A 16,798-nucleotide genomic window follows, 5' to 3' on the forward strand; every position below is an offset into this window, starting at 1 on the left:
CTCTGAAAAACCCAAAGGTTCTTTTCAGAGCCAACCACCTTTTCTCTGAAAGATTCCTGTGCACTGGGACCTCCATTCCGAGCGAGGAAATAAAACCGCTCCTCCCAACCTCCGCCTCCGGCAAAAATGGTGTTACAAGTTCTTTAAGATTAATTGGGTGGCTCTGAAAAGAGCCTTTAAGGTACTCAAGTCTTTTTTTCTTACTTCTTTTTTGGGGCCGCCTTTTTTGGCTTGACCGCTTTAAGCTTGCCTACCTTGTGCTTATGAATTCTGGCCTTGGCTGGACTCTTGGCCATCTTCGGTTTGTCTGTCTTCACCTTTTTCGGACTCTTGACAACTTTCTTGGCCCCGGTACCTGCTAATGGTTTCTTTGCCTTCGGGGTCTTCTTAGCGGTTTTTTTCGGACTGGCAGCGCCTGTGGCCTTCTTGGGCTTCTTTGGCCCAGTAGCCTTCTTGGGGTTGGTCGCGCTAGCTTTCTTGGCTTTGAGCTTGGCTTCTCCGGTGGCCGACTTCTTGTTGAGCTTGAAAGAGCCCGAGGCGCCAGTGCCCTTGGTCTGCACCAGGGTTCCCTTACTCACCAGGCTTTTGAGACCCAGCTTGATCCGACTGTTGTTCTTCTCCACGTCGTAGCCGCCAGCTGCCAGCGCCTTCTTGAGCGCAGCCAGGGACACGCCGCTGCGCTCCTTGGAAGCGGCGACAGCCTTGGTGATGAGCTCGGATACCGGGGGCCTGAACGCCTTGCGCTTCACGGCACCAGCAGACTTGCGAGCCTTCTTCTTCACAGGCGTCTTTTCCGCAGAAGTAACAGGAGGCGCAGCAGGTACGATTTCAGACATGGTTGTTGGTGTGGATGCCTAACAGTAAAAAATTAAAGACTCAAGAGTTGAGTACCCAGACCGAGAATGTGTGTGTTATATATACACACAGCGCCACTGCGCGCTGATTGGTTCCCAGCTGGCTTCCAGCTTGCCAGCAACCTAGTCTCAGCTCTGTCTCGGAGTTGTGTTTGTTACAATTCAGGAAAGCAAAAAATTAAAAATCTCCTGTGGAGGAACCACACCAATTATATTCTACAATGAGCCCGGACAGCTAAAGCTTTGAGACCTTTATAGTTTCTTCTTCCAGTTTTTATCACTTTAGTCTCAGCCTTTTTCAGAATCCCCCGACACTCCTACAGATTCACAGGTCAGAGAGACAACTTTTTGAGTTTCGTTTAAAATATAAATTCTTCTCTTTGTGTCTTCAATAGCTTGCTCTCAAGTGACATTCTATACATTCTTGGCTTTTCATACCTTCAACAACTGCTTGATTCTCATTGACATTTACCTGGAAAATCTGTTTCATATGAGGAGAAATAACACAGGCTCTTTCAGGATTTCTCTACAAGAACTGTAGTAAAGGCTGCTTGGAATAACAGCAATATCTGATAAGAAAAGTCATTATTTAGTTTGGAAAAGTTTTATCATAGCTTTTTGTGACTATTTAGAGGGTTAGTTAATTTGGGGGCTTTAAGCATTCAAAATTTATGTAGGAAAATAGCAAAAGCAATAATCAATGATCCTCTTGACCTGGTAGTTGGGCTTGTGTTGCACTAGCTGATGGCAGAGGAGGTCCAGGTACAGGCATAAAATAGAGTTGGACCGCTTTATGGGGTTTTAAAGATTCATTTATTTACATTGACTTTATTAGGAAGGATCAGTTATTAAAATGTTCACAAGCTCTTGGGTTCAGGGTTCTGTCATGCTTTGGAAGATAAACTTTGGCAAAGTATCCAAGTAAAATAATTAAGGAATATACACATGCACAATACTCCCACACATACTTATATAGAATTCCCTTAAGAGAGGGAAATTGAAAAGCATTTATATTCATTACTACATTTCTTATTTAAGCAAGGATATAGGTTTATAGGAAACACATTATAGGTTTTGCGTTATGTTCAGTAGGAGATAGATTGATGGTAGAAAGTGCTTTGATTTTCTTCTTCAGGCCTCAGACTGTTTGTTTTTAACATATTATGTTTATTTTGAAGCAGCCATGTACTTCTTTGTATTTCTGATAAACCTTATGAGTCCCTTCCCAGAATAATGCTTTTCAGTGCTTAAGATAATATATATAGGATTACAAAGGAAAACACTTGTATTAAAATACCATTATCAAATTTATCAAAAATCCAAATTGGTGAAGTATTAACATGTGCTTCTTTATTAATACATTAAATAACAAGATTACCCATATGACCAAGAATTACCACAGTTTAGAAGGTGTAATGTATTTAAACAATATTAGACATTGAGATATTGACTGCTGCAACTGCAACATGGTTATGAATATAGCACAGGTCCTGCCACTCACACTGTTTGTTGCCTGCATTCCCAAGGGGAGGAAATGCTAAGGTTCACTTGGAGTATAAAGACAAAATGGAGTTTTTGTTCAATACAAGTTTCCAGATGCTCTGAATCCATCTATATAGCCCAGGTTAAGAACAACATTCTGGAATTTGCTTCTGTGCAGTATAAACTCATGGAACTGCTTTGATGAACTTGGGCCTCTTCACAGACCATGGAGAAAAAGCCAAAGCTATACAAGTCAACTGGAACTCAAGGGAATTAACCATAAATTAAATCTTTAGGTATTTATTATTTTGAGGACTTCTCAAAAAGAAGGTTTTAGTAAATTAGATAATCACTTAGACTTGCACTTTAGAGGAGTGAATCTTGAGTGGAGGAATTGACAGCAGACATGATACTATAATATGCCATAATAAATAATGCTGAGTGATTACTTATTTACAGATATTATTTTAAGCAATTTGGATTATCTCTTTTAAATTCAAGTGCTCTATAATTTACACTTTCTTATACATTTATCGATAAAAGGAAAAAAACTGAGTATAAGCTGCCCAAGGTCACAAGCTAGTATGTAGAGAAGGCTGTCTCCAGAGCTTGACTGGACCCTGTAATGCCACCTGGTTGCAGAAAGAGAATGCAGTGACAGATACAATGTCAGATACAAACTGTCCACAATTAAATATATAATCAAACCATAAATCTTAGACTTACAGCAGAACAAGGTTTTTATCACTTTGGGATAAACATATTTATAAATCTCCAATGTAGCACTCAGTGATTTTTAACCTGACTTGACCTCTTAAACATGTAACCTTCTTATATTTTTAGTTCCCTCTGTGGGGTCATCCATCCTGCATACCAAAGAGCTCTTAGTTAACCAAACATAAATGGACAAAACTAATGGAAGCTTAAACAATAAAGATATGATTTATTTAAAACCGTATTTAAAGCATTTTATAAGGGACAACAGCGTGTACTAACTGATTATTTCATATTTTGGAAAGACTGAAGAACAAGTATCAGGGTTCTTTGTGGAAAGTGTATGATCTGTTGCCCCACTTAACGGCTGCCCGTATTGTACGGATGCACAAACACACGTATCCATATATAGGAGCATCTATTAAATCCCATCTCCAGGACCCACTGTTGCTTCAGGCTCCCCTCATAGCTGCCACAGCTCTGAGCAAGGAACAAATAAGCGAAGTGTGGGAACTGAATGTGGTTACCGCCCCTGTTCTTGCAGTTTTCAAACAGGTCCGTCACATTACTATAAAACTCCTAAGTGGCGCTGTGGAGACCACTTCGCTGCGGGTGTGATAGCTGTATTTTCGGAATGTCTGGGCGTGGTAAAGGTGGAAAGGGGCTGGGGAAGGGTGGCGCCAAGCGCCACCGTAAAGTTCTGCGAGATAACATCCAGGGCATCACTAAGCCTGCCATCCGTCGCTTAGCCCGACGTGGTGGCGTCAAGCGTATCTCTGGTCTTATCTACGAGGAGACCCGCGGAGTGTTGAAAGTGTTTCTGGAGAACGTGATCCGGGACGCTGTCACCTACACCGAGCATGCCAGGCGCAAGACAGTCACCGCCATGGACGTGGTCTACGCGCTCAAGCGGCAGGGCCGCACTCTTTACGGCTTTGGTGGCTGAACTCCAGTTGGCCATCTCCCTGAGTCTACTAAAACCAAAGGCCCTTTTCAGGGCCGCCTATTCTTTCACTCAAAAGAGTTTTGTGCTTTCTGTTCTAATTTTTTGTTAAGATGTTTGGGTCAGTACTGTTTACAATCTGTAAATTCAAGTTGATTTTATCTGATTCGGTTTTGTTATGTTTCAGATTAGTCGCAGGTCGCTAAAGCTGGTCCATAACCTCAGGTCGAACTGTATATTCAATGTATTTAGTGTGCTTATAGCTAGGAGACCAACAGGACAGTAAACTGCAGGTGACATTTTGCGCAACTGTCAGTGAAAAAAGGTGGAGAACATCACAGAAGAGGTAAGAGGTAAACCCTGATGCTAGGAAAATGGAAAATGGAACATAGACACTTCTGTGGGCTGAAGACATTAAAACAGTCTGCCTTCTTGGACTTCACATGACAAATGGTGGGGGAGAAAGGGGGATGATCAATCAACATAAAATGTGTCAAGGGCAATCAACTTCTACCAGAGAAACAGTACTTGGAATTTAACATTGTGAATCAACTATACTTAAGCAAAATGAAAGAGTACTTGGGGTTCCCTCTTGTTTAAAAGTGGAATGGAGACAGGACAACTTGTCTCTGCTTCTCTGAGCTGTCTTCCCATGTCCAAAGCTACTGGTTTCTCAATCCAAAAGAAGCTTTTATTAAGGTTGATATAAATGCTTGATATAAATATACAGGTTTATGTTTACCAACTTATTATGTTGACTATCTTGAATATTGTTAGACTTGATTACAAGCAGATTTACCTTAAATTATAGATGAGAGTTGCATAACACGTATCCTGATAAAAAGTGCTGGACTGGGCCTTTCAAATCCAGGTTTTCCTGAGTCAAATACCACCTTGTTCTCTACACATCAGGAAATGAGGCAAAATAAGCAGTTCTCAAGTGGGTTACCCATTTCTTTTTCTTCCCTACTGTAAACTTTCTACAGTCTCTCAGGATTGTCAGCATGCCACTGTATTCTTTGGTGTCCTCAGAATGGGGTTTATTCTGTGAAAGAATCTTGGTTTATTGTGATACAACTGGTATTTTTTTCCAATGAAAGTGATTCACTGTATTATAATAACGTATAGCTGGACAGGTGGCTCCCTAGTGTGAGATATCATTCCTGGCTTGTCTGGGAGCAGAGGGGAGTATGTGACTAAGCGCTCTTTATGGAGTGTAAGTAGAAGACACTCCCAGGCTTTAAAACCTTTCCTCTTCCTGCCAGCTATGAAGGTGCTGATCTTGTTTGATCCAGCAGAGACCATCAGGCTCTAGGGGTGGCAGAACAATGACTTGTAAGGAACAAGAGTTCCTGATTGATCAGGAGGGGCAGAGCTGCCCCACAGAGCTGGACTAATCATTGTGTATCTGTTCCATGAACAAGACTGTCTTTAAGCTACCTTATTTTTGAGTCTCTGTTACAGCAACTTAACTTTATCATATCAAATAAGGTTTTCTCAACTTATTTACCAGTATGACTGTCCTTCCATTGGCCAGAAAGCTCTTTTAAGGAAAGCTAGTGCCAAGTGAGCCTCTCTCCTTGACATCTCTTCCACTGTGTTCCATGCTAGGCAGAACACAGAATAGGGGCTCATTACATGTTAGAGACGGGTGGGTGGGCTATCCATATGTCTTAAGCAGTTGTAATCTGGATATTTCAGAGTACTGTTTCCCCGAGGAGAGTAGCTCTTAACAACATTTGGATCAGAAGCTCCTTTGAGAAACTGGTAAAAAGTACATATATTGGACATAGATATTTCATGGGGCTCATACAAGGAATTCCCAGAGCTCCATGGATTCCTGTCAACAGCTTGGAGTCTAGGATTTTAGAGTCTGAGGTGTAAAGATCCAAAATTTAAGGCTAGAGAGGAAAGGACAGACAAAATGCATAAAGAACACATTGAACAAGAGTAAATTTGTCACCATTTATTCACTATGTGCAATAGACCTATATATTCTCCAGAAGTTAGATCAGGTCTCAAGATTTCATAACTCAGAATGCAAGACAGCCCATTTGGAAAAATTTTGATTCTCAGAGGCCTGAAGGCCCAAAATGACTGTATCTCATGAGATTTAAAAGTAAATAAAAACAGTGGGGTGTTTATTTTTTAGCCTGATTAAGGAGGAAGTCCATGAATTTCTTCTTAAGGCCTTTTGAACTTGTCTTCCATTGCTAGTCTTGGTAAATATATTCAACAGGGTCTATGTCATTGAATAAATCATTTATTAAGTTTATAAGAAACATTCCCAATACCCCTTTTCAGAGATAAAAAGTAGCTGGAAAGCTTGTACAGAGGGATGCTTATTCTTTGTGTCTTAACCAACCGCTCTATGCCTCTGTTTCCTCATAAATGGAGATAACAGTAGTTCCTATCTTAAATGTTTGGGGGTGAATAACATTAAATATTTGTTAAGCATATTGGCCAGTGCATGGCACATGGTTAATGCTCCATGTTTGGGCTATTATTATTACTATTATTAGCATTCTTATTTCTCATGACATTTCTCAGAGGCCCAGAGAAAAAGAAAGTGGCATTTGAACCATGAAGAAATACACTTGAAGTCTTGAATTACCATTTTCTATCTTTGTGGTCTGTGGTAAATTACAGTTCTTTTGGATGTAAACATAAAAAAAAAAAAAATTCCAGACTATTTAAACAAAAAAAATTCTCTTGAAAGTTAAGTTTGCTGACCACACTTAAGAAATTACTGAACACTCGGTCCTGTCTTTTTCTTCAGTTCCTTTTCCTAATTTCTAGGAAAACAAATCTAATTGATCCAGCTAGGCAGATGCCTGCATCGATCAAATATGATGGCCCAAGACGGAGGGTAAAAACATAATGGCCACACATGGCGCTCAGCCCTGAGTGGAGCTGTTCCTAGGAAAGAAGTAATAATTGACTCCTGAAGTTGTCCCAGATGATGTCTGGGCCGCCCTTCAGTCCCATAACCCGAGTTCCCAGGGATCTCTATTAACTATATCCAAAGCTCATGTTTGTTCTTAGCCTTCTAGACATCACACCAACTTGGTCATGTCCTCCTTGGTGAAATACATTATTTTCTTGACTTTTGTGACTCCACTCTCCTGATTTTCTCCCAAACTCACTTGTCACTCTTTAGAATCTTTTGCTGTCTCTTTTTCTCTAAAGTTTGGAATGCCTCCAGGATAAACTCACTTCTTTATTCTTCCTCCATGGGTAATCTCCAATCTCATGCCATGCTGACAACATTAAAATATCTATTTCCAAAATTTTCAAAAATTTCTATGTCCAGTCCCCATTTGCCTTTCAATTCCAGACTCGCATATACAACTACTCACTTGACATCTACAATGGAGTGCTAAGGGGATTTAAAAATTGTCATGCTCCAGTCTCAGAAAACTCATCCTCTCCTAGAATTCTTGATTATTCAAGAAATTTATTAGCACTGCAGGGCAGTAGATAAGCACAGAACCTCTGGAGCCACACTGCCTTGGGTCTAACACCAGCCCCACACTTTGCTCAATTAAAAGGAGAGAAAAGTTGCATCTAGATGATGTGGATGTTGAGCAGATGAAGTGAGTTAACGTTTCTAAAGAGTTTGGCATAGTTTCCTAAACATATAAAGGGCTCAACAAATGTTAGCTACTTGATTCTTCACTCATAAAACCTAACTCTTCAATAAATCCTTTTGACTTTCTCCTCCTAAATCTAATTCTAATAATTTCACCAGAATTATTGCAATAAGCTTTCAATTTTATTCCCTGCTTCTTTCTACTTTTGATCCCATAAAATTCATTCTCCCCATAGTGGCTAGAGTTGTTAAAAATTCTAAGACATTCCCATGACACAATAAGAATCTGGGTGCCTTCTTTTGGCCTATAAGGTCCAATGTGTTCAGGTACCTGTTTAATCCCCAGCCTCATTTTTTACCCCTTTACCTTACTAATCTCCTAGCATACAGACCTTATATTCCTTGAGCACAAACTCCTCCCTGCCTTGGCCTGGAACTTTTATTCCCTGGGTTGTGGGTTCCCTTATCTAAAGCATCACGTAGTTACTATCACAGCACCTGGTTTTATTTCAAATAATTTCACAGGCCTCAGAACTCTCTATTTGAAATATCTTGCTGAGTTATCAACGTGTTGATTATCTCTCTCCTCCCACTTGGATATCAGCCCCAGAAGATCAGCCAGTCTGTCTCACCGCTGTAACTAAGGCCTCTCACAGAGGAAATCCAATCAATATTTGACAAAATACTGAATGGAATCGCCTCTCTACTGCCATTAGAGACACCTTCCTAACACTGGAGCCAATTATGTCAGTCCCTGCTCAGAAGCTTTCTATAAATTTTTGTCGTCTGCAAAATAAATCTAAACTTCATTGTTTGACATCCACACCCTTCACCTTCTTCTATCATACACTTATCTTTGCCACCAGGAAACTCATGTGGGCAGGGTCTTTGGTAGCTTGTTCTTCACCGCATATTAGATGTTCTCAAAGCCTCCTACCAAATAAGCAGCGCTGTATCTGCTGGGCACTTTTTAGTAAGCCGAGTTCTCAGATCTCCCCCAGAGCTAATGAAACAGAAACTTCGGGAATGGGACCAGCAATCTGTCCTTTAACAAGCCCTCTGGGTGATTCTGATGCACACTCAAGTACTTTATGTCCTCAGTACATAATTTAGTGCTTGGCACTTGAATATGAATGAACTTGGTGGATGCAGAAGTATCTGCTTAGAAGGCCCTTACATCAGGCAGTGCAAGTGCCTTGCCAAAAGTCATTTGCCCTCTTCCTTTCTAATATAGCCTCAATTTTGTTGAGGTGTCCCTTTCCTCCCTGCTCTGTGCTCCAGGGAAGGCAGAGTCCCTCTCTTAGCCTCAGGAACAGGGTTCTGATTCAACCACATCAATCCTAAGGGTCCCATGTCCCCTTAGTAATGATTAATTTGGGGGGCTGGGTATACATCCAGTTGTTTGTGACTGTGAGAGCCTTTAACAATGGAGGCCAGCTTCCCCAAGGATATAATAATGATTAAGCTGAAATTGAAGTTGTTGATCAATAACTGTGTGTGTGTGCTGGGGATGGATGTGGAATTAGGGGCATTTCAGACAGAGAAAAACGGCAAAGGCCTGGAAAAAAAACAAACTAAAAAACAATGAAGAAACACAAAACAAAAGGGAGAAAAAGAATCCTCTGAGGTTGGGTTGGACAGTTAGGTGAGGGCCAGACTTACCAGGGCTTGGGGCCATAGCACAGATTTTTGATTTTTGTGAGGTGGGTGATCATCCAAAGGCTGTGAGCAGGTAAAAAACAAAAAGCCCCCACAGTGACTCAGGAATGGAAACTAAATACCCTATGAACAGAGGAGTTTCAGTATTACCTCAGACTAAAGTCAAGGTGATCAGAAACGGTCGAAATGCAATTGCAATTCAGTAACCTGAAAAAAAAGACTTGTTTGTATCTTCGTACTTATTTTCTTATCTACCTTTCTGAGACAATAAAATGGAGACCAGATAGACTGGCCCTGGAGGCTGGCTAGGAGTGTTTCTCAAGGACACTGATAGCAATTCTTGGGTGGATTTGGCATTTCCATTTATGGGTGAAGTGCCCTCAACTGAACCTTTTTCACCTCACTTCCTGAAGGACACCTCTACTTTGCAGTTTCCAGAGAAATGAGGGACGAGCCCTACTGTTTATTTCCCGGGGTTTAATCTCTTGGGCACTATGCGATCAAACAGTAGGCTTCCAAACCTCAGTGTTCAGCTCACAACATTAAAAAGCATCTCTACTTCCACAGTTCTTCCTTTCTGCGTTCTGAGCCGACCCTGGGTCCCTCTCCTCTTCCTTGCCAGGATCCCTCCAGTTTCTGAACTGAGCAGAGGCAGGAGATCTGGAGGCAGGATAGGGCGATGGGCTCCGAAGGGAGCTCACCGGGGACAGAAAAGGACAGATTGGAGGCGGCAGAGCCAATCTTTATGTTATGTGGCTACTCTAGTGAGAAAACAGCTGAATACAGAATTCTGTGAATTTTGCAGGTCTAGTTTGTAAAACGAATCAGGAGAATGGGGAGAAGATTGCATTCTTCAAACAAAAATCTCATGATCAAGAAAGAGATAAAACAAAATAAAAAGTTAATAACTATTTTCCCCTTACTGGAGAGCTGCAGCCACCCAACATAATATGCTTGTAAAGAATCTTAGGTAAAATGTTCAGCCAGGACTTGAAAGCCCTAGGCAAAGGGCTGGGGGTGAGGGAGTCTGAGGAAAAGGAATTAGATCCACACAAATGAACCTAGGCGGAAGATCCTCAAAGTCATACTAAGAAAGTTCCGGTTTTAGACGGTGGGATTTTCAAACATAACTGTGGTCTCTTGGACGTTACAGCCTGACGCTTTACATAAAACCAAGACCAGCACTTCACAAAGCACCGATTCCAGCCCAGAGAGCACCCTGTACAAATTTTATAAAGGTGACCTAGAGCTCCAAGGATTAGGGTTAGCACTAAGTGGTTTCAGTGCACGTTCGCTTTGGCCGTTGGGAACCCTCGCATGCGGAACAGTTGTCAGAAACCATGTACAGTAGATTTGCCACCCGAGGATCGCTTACTTTTAAAGTACTTTGCTAAGCGTTACCCTTGACACTAATTTAAATCCCAGAGTTCACAAAACCGCACAAACTAGTGCGCAGCTCTGATTGTGAACACGTGAAATGGCTCTGAAAAGTGACTATAAACATTTACTTGGAGCTGGTGTACTTGGTGACAGCCTTGGTGCCCCCGGACACAGCGTGCCTGGCCAGCTCCCTGGGCAGCAGCAGGCGTACGGCCGTCTGGATCTCCCTGGAGGTGATGGTCGAGTGCTTGTTGTAATGCGCCAGGCGCAACGCTTCTCCCGCGATGCGATGCGCTCCAAGATGTCATTGACGAACAAGTTCATGATGCCCATGGCCTTGCGTCAGATGCAGGGGTCCGGGTGGCCCTGATTTAGCACCTTGTACACATACACGGAGTAGCTCTCCTTACAGCTACACTTGCGCTTCTTCCCATCTCTTTCCTGGGCCTTGGTCACCGCCTTCTTGGAGCCCTTCTTCGGGTCCAGAGACTTCACTAGGTCAGGCATTGTACCGTCGATGTCTTCTGAAAAAAAGAAAACTGTGTCCGTTCCACCGGATCCTGCTTATTTGTAGGCAACGTTATGCAAATGAAGACTTAGTTATGCAATTGCTGATTCGTTCGTCTTGAGGTCTGCATGCAAATAAATCATTCCAGATTACTGTCTCACTGGTCATATCCTGCGACAGTTTTCCAACAATCAGGCCACCTTCTTTAATCTAGTTAACCTATTTTATAATGAGTTCTGATTCGTTTATAACAATTCAGATTAGCTTGTTAATTTTAAAAACTAGAAGTAACTCTCTCCAGTGTTTTGAAATACCAAGGAGGCAAAGCTTGTGGCACGGTTGGTCTCCGATTTGCAAGGCCCGTTTACAGCTCCTGGAAAAGCTGTATCTTTACATTTGAATCCAGTGAGAGGGAAAGGAAGAACTGAGAAAAAATAGGCAGTTATCCAGACAATTCCGAGTACAATGTTTCCCACTGTACAGAAAATGCAGAAATACAGCGTAAAAACAAAGGGCAGGGAAATAAAATTACATCACTTGAAGGGAGATAAGAAAGAAAATAATTTCGTAACCTATATGGCTATAAACCTTCGAATTGGAAAGGAGCAAATCACATCCAGTTTAGCCACAAGGAGGGTCAGAAATAGTTCTTCAGTCTAACTAGTGAAATGATAAAACAAACAAAATACCCAAAAACTTACTAAAAATTAAGAATCCGGTGTTTAACACATTTATTTTAAATTTATTACCATCAACATCATCATCATCATCTTCGTCTGAAACCGGCTTCTTAGTTAGTTCTTTCACTACCATCTTTCTTTTCTGCAGAGAGGTGTCCTCCCTGAATTTGACTTTTTTCCTAACATTCCTCAGGCTCCCCAACCTTCCGCCTCCACCCCACCCGACCCCCGCCCCCGCTGTGTTTCAGTGAAAGCTTCCTGAAATTAGTAACCTAGGTTCATAGCGCCTCCTAGTGACTTGTGAAGGCAAACATAAACCCCTTCAGGAAGGAAGCATCGTGAACCCAAATTCTCTAGATATACTGTACGGAGATTCATTGTGATTTATTTATTCAGTAATTATTTAGCATCTATTACGTGCCAGGCATTCTACCAGGAACTTGGAATGTCCAAATATAAGCTTATAATAAATGTTATCAAATCGAAAAGGAAAACAGACACTATGGAGGGTCAGGCATCCAAACAAATAAGAGCCTTAGATTCCCTCTCTTTCCTTTGGGCAGTGAATTTCAGATATTGAAATTATCAGACTATAAAATAGCTATTTACGTGAAGTTTGAAGAAATAAAAATGTAATAATACAATCAAGGAACAAGGGACAATCAAAACCAGGCTAAATTAAAAAAATAATAATAAAATAGAACTAGAAATAAAAAAGAGCTATATTCCATAATGATAAAATAAAAATCCACTGATAAGATGTAACATTCAGGACCTTATATGCACCTGACCACACAACCACTAACTATATAAGCAACAACTGGCAGACAAGAGAACTTCAAGTTTACAGCTGTAGGGCAAGCTTTCATATACTACTCTTATAAATTCACATAACAAGCAAAGAAAAACATGTATGGTTATAGAAGATTTGGACAACACAATGAACAAACTTGATCCATCTGTGATTCCTGCACTTAACACAAAGATTGTCCAATTTTTAAAAGCACACATTTAATAATTTCAAAAATTCAACACCGAGTTTAGAAAAAGTCACAATGGATACAAAAAAACCAGTTTCATATATACGGCACTCTTATCAGCTAATTAAAGAGCAATAGAAAATATATTTTTTAAGATAGTAAAAATAAAACAATCTTCCCATATGCTTGGAAACTAAAAGTGCACTTCTAAATACCATGGATTAGAATATCATAAGGGAAATTATGTAATATTATGAGATAAATATGAATGAGAATAATACATATAAAATTTGTTGGATGTATCTGAAGCTGTACTAAAAGGGAAATATATAATATATGCATATATTAAGGAACAAGAAACACTAAAGATACGCAAACTAGGTGTTCAACAAAAAAAGCTAAAAAAAGAACAGGAAAATAAATCAAATGAAGTAGAAAGAATCAGCCTTAGAATTCTTAGAATGTGTTGTACTGTTGTGAATGATGTTCTATTTCAATTCCAGACAGGTCATTGCTAATATATAGAAAGGTCATGAATTTTTATGTGGTGCACATATTTACCAACCCTCTTGAGCTTTTATTAGATCTCATTGTTTATAGATTCTCATAGATTTTCATACTGACATATTATTTTAAACATGTCAACCCTGACCTGAAATTAAAAAAAAAAAATTAAAGAAAAAAATGGAGATAATCCATAAACCACAAGCTTGTTCTTTGAAAAACCTTATAACAATAGACAAACATCTAGAAAAACTAATGAGGGAAAAAAAAGAGAGTGTGTGTGTGTGAATAAATCATAGGAATAGAAAAGGGAAAGTAGCTACCAAAAAAGAGATATAAAGAACCACAAGAATGCTATGAATAACTTTTACAAAAAATTAAACTTAACAGAAAAGGATAATTTTCAAGAAAAAAATTAAGTAATGCGTTGAATAAACAAGTTATGATTATGGAAATATGACAGGCAGTTAAAAAAACAAAACTCTCCTGTACTCTTCAATCTAAATGATACCAAGCACAACTGGGTTTTACAGGTATTAATGAAATTTAAATCCCTATTTTACAGAAGCCATTTCAATAGAAAAATAGCTCTCCTTTTTTTTCTTTTAAAATTGAGTACACTTACCTAAACTGGACAGGAACAACACAGAACTAAACCAAAGGGAGAAAGGAAGAGAGAGACGAGAGAAAATTATAGTCTCATTTTACTCATGAAATACATTTTTTTTAAAAAAAGCTCTATTTGAAATGCAAGCAAATGGAAACCAAGAGCCCATATTATTAAAAAAAAATTGTATATCATATAGGGTTTATTCCAAGAATGGAGGAAAAGTTTAACATCAAATCTGCCAGTGTAAGACATTAATAGAGAAAAACTGTTATCATTTGCATAGATACTGGGAAAATATTTGTTAGAATATGACACTCTGTCTTTATAAACATTTTTAACAAACTAGAAGGATAAGGAGTAGCTACTTACTTCATAAGGAGTAGCTACAGTGAGCACAACATTTAATAGTGTAATTTTATAGTGATTCCCAAAGAGTCAAAAGAAAGACAAAAGTTTGGTGGTACTACTCCTATTCAACATGGCACCAAGGGTCTGGCCAATACCATGAGACAAATACAAGTAAGAAGGGTAAGGATGCAACAAGAAAAGATGTTATCTTTATTGTCTGAAAATAATATGTCATTGTAAAAATTCATGAAAATCTATAAACAAACAATTAGACCTTACGGAGCTTAAGAGTGTTGGTTGCTACATGAGCACCACATAAAAATTCATGGCCTTTCTGGAATCGAAACAGAAAAACCAGAAATCATTTACAACAGAACAACACTTTCTAAGGATTCTAAGTCCAGGAAAAAAATATTCCAGATCTATGAATAAAACTATGAAATGCGATTGGAGGATACAAAACAAGATTCACTCAAATTAAGAGATATATTTACACTATACTATGTTTGTTTTATGATGACTCAATATGCTAAAATGTTCATAAACTCCAAAATAAGCTGAAAATTCAATTTTGTGGAATTTTGTTAGGCCACAAAACAGCACTGTATTTTTGGTAAAGCACTGTAAAATTCATGTTAATGCGCAAAAATAGTGAAGATGATTCTCCAAAACAAAATAAAACAAATGAAAAAGAAAAGAAAGAAAAAATAAATAGTGGGGCAGGGAACTTAAGAGAGGCTAGGATCATCAGACCTTGAGCTGTCAGAAACTATATTAAGCATTTGTTCAAATCTCTGTAGGCAAAGTCAAGAAAAGGGCTCAAAGTAGCCTGGCTAGTTTGCTCTAAATTTTACCTGCTATGATTGATTCGGATTGCTTAGAGTTACCAAGAGATAATGTCTCTAGTGCAATGGTTTAGAGCAGGGATCCTGGAGCTAAGCTGCTTGGGTCAGAATCCCCTTTGCCATTTATTAATTAGATGACATTGGATAAATTATTTTAAGCTCTAAGTGACTCTCTCTGGGTAAAATTGGGATAACAATAGTTCATAGGTGTGTTACAAGTATTAAAGGAGTTAACATATGGAAAGCACTTGGAAATGTGTCTAGGTGTATGCCAAAAGAAAAAAATTTTTTAAGTAAATAAAAATAACTGGAGATGGTTGTGTGCAAACTGCACCCTGGGCTGCATTATGTTTTGCGGGCCCTATGCACTTCTGCCTTCCTGGGCCCTCTCCTCCGTAAAAATAATAGGAAAAATAATAACATTATTAAAATTATATAAACATTAAAATATTAGTATTACACAGAACGTTTTCATCGACCTAAAACTTCATTTTTAATTCTGATTTTAGAAGAAATTAAAATATTTTCGTGAGCCTCTAAAAGTACTGTGGGCCGTAGGGTCTGTGTCTACCGTAGCCTAATAAATGTAGGCCCTTCGTGCATCTCAGATGAAATTTAAAACACATATAGTTATTCAAGAGGGAAGTAATAATAATTCACACACACATACATATACACGCACTTAATCCTCACACAAAGTGCCCTAGAAATGTGTTGATAATAAACAGGAGTGATGCAAGGAAGGTGTCCTGGGGATTAGTTATGAGGGAAAGCGTCAGCTCAGAAAAAGTCGAGAGAGGAGAAAAAAACTACCGGAGGGCTGCTGCCCTACTTCTCGGTCTTCAAACTGCTCGGTTCCCCATTTTAATCTGCGCATGTCCTCATGGACTGTTGGGACTCTCCAGTATCCAGTGGTAGCGGGGAAAAGCTGGGTCGGCAAAGGCTGCGCATCAGCAGGTGGCTGCCACGCGAAATCTCGCGCGCGCAAGTGGCTGGCGGAAGCCTTCAGCTTACTGGAGACCCCCGGGGCGGCGGTGCGGGGAGGGGGAGCCGAAGTGACGTAACGTGGCGTATGCGTAACGTGGGGCTCTGGGAGAAGCCGCGGAACGTGAGGTTGGGTGAGACGATCCAATGAGGGAGCCGGCGTGGAGCGGCGTGGCGGGACGGCCCTTTGACAGACCCTGCGTGGGGGGGCGTGGCTACGGGCGGAAGTCGACAGAGGCCGGGCGTGGAACGCCACGTTATTCTTTCCACCCTTCAGTGGCTGGCTGTACCGGAGGGAGGTGCCAATTTTCAGGGCTTGACACTTCCAGTTTAAACCTCAAGGTGATTTTTCAGTTTTGTGCGGCTATTTGGTAGTATCATTTCAGGGACATCCCAAGTCGTAATTTAAAGCACAGTTCTCCAGATGTGATGCCCGACCAGCAGCATCAGCACCACCTTGATAATTTAGAAATGCAAATTACTGGATCCTACTCCAGGTCTAGTGAATCAGAAACTGTGAGATGGGGCCCAGCAATGTTTTTAAAAATCCCTCAAGGGAATTCCCTGGCAGTCCAGTGGTTAGAGCTTCGAGCTTTCACTGCCGAGGGCGCGGGTTCAGTCCCTGATTGGGGAACTAAGATCCCGCACGCCGCGAGGCGCGGCCAAAAAAAAGAAAGAAAAAAATCCTTCAGGTGAGTAGTAATGTGTTCCCCTT

At 40.2% G+C, this 16,798-nt stretch overlaps 2 protein-coding genes and 1 pseudogene across 2 annotated transcripts; 1 reads left to right on the forward strand and 2 right to left on the reverse strand.

Moving 5' to 3' along the window:
- Positions 1-11: 11 nt before the first annotated feature.
- Positions 12-1,257, reverse strand: LOC102978095 (histone H1.4-like). Its single transcript, XM_007128605.4, has one exon. It carries the CDS (start codon positions 834-836, stop codon positions 201-203), a length of 636 nt encoding a protein of 211 aa, XP_007128667.3. The 5' UTR covers positions 837-1,257; the 3' UTR covers positions 12-200.
- A 2,409-nt stretch (positions 1,258-3,666) lies between these two features.
- Positions 3,667-3,996, forward strand: LOC102982687 (uncharacterized). The gene has a single exon (XM_028479428.1). The coding sequence runs from the start codon at positions 3,685-3,687 to the stop codon at positions 3,994-3,996; it is 312 nt and encodes a 103-aa protein (XP_028335229.1). The 5' UTR covers positions 3,667-3,684.
- Positions 3,997-5,952: 1,956 nt separating this feature from the next.
- On the reverse strand, positions 5,953-16,289 carry LOC102982421 (histone H2B type 2-E-like; annotated as a pseudogene).
- Positions 16,290-16,798: the final 509 nt, after the last annotated feature.

This window comes from Physeter macrocephalus, chromosome 18 (assembly GCF_002837175.3).
Source record: "Physeter macrocephalus isolate SW-GA chromosome 18, ASM283717v5, whole genome shotgun sequence".
NCBI lineage: Eukaryota > Metazoa > Chordata > Mammalia > Artiodactyla > Physeteridae > Physeter > Physeter macrocephalus.

Excerpts from the sequence above, each read along its gene's own strand:
- LOC102978095 (XM_007128605.4), bottom strand. The coding sequence starts at position 836 with ATGTCTGAAATCGTACCTGCTGCGCCTCCTGTTACTTCTGCGGAAAAG.
- LOC102982687 (XM_028479428.1), top strand. The coding sequence starts at position 3,685 with ATGTCTGGGCGTGGTAAAGGTGGAAAGGGGCTGGGGAAGGGTGGCGCC.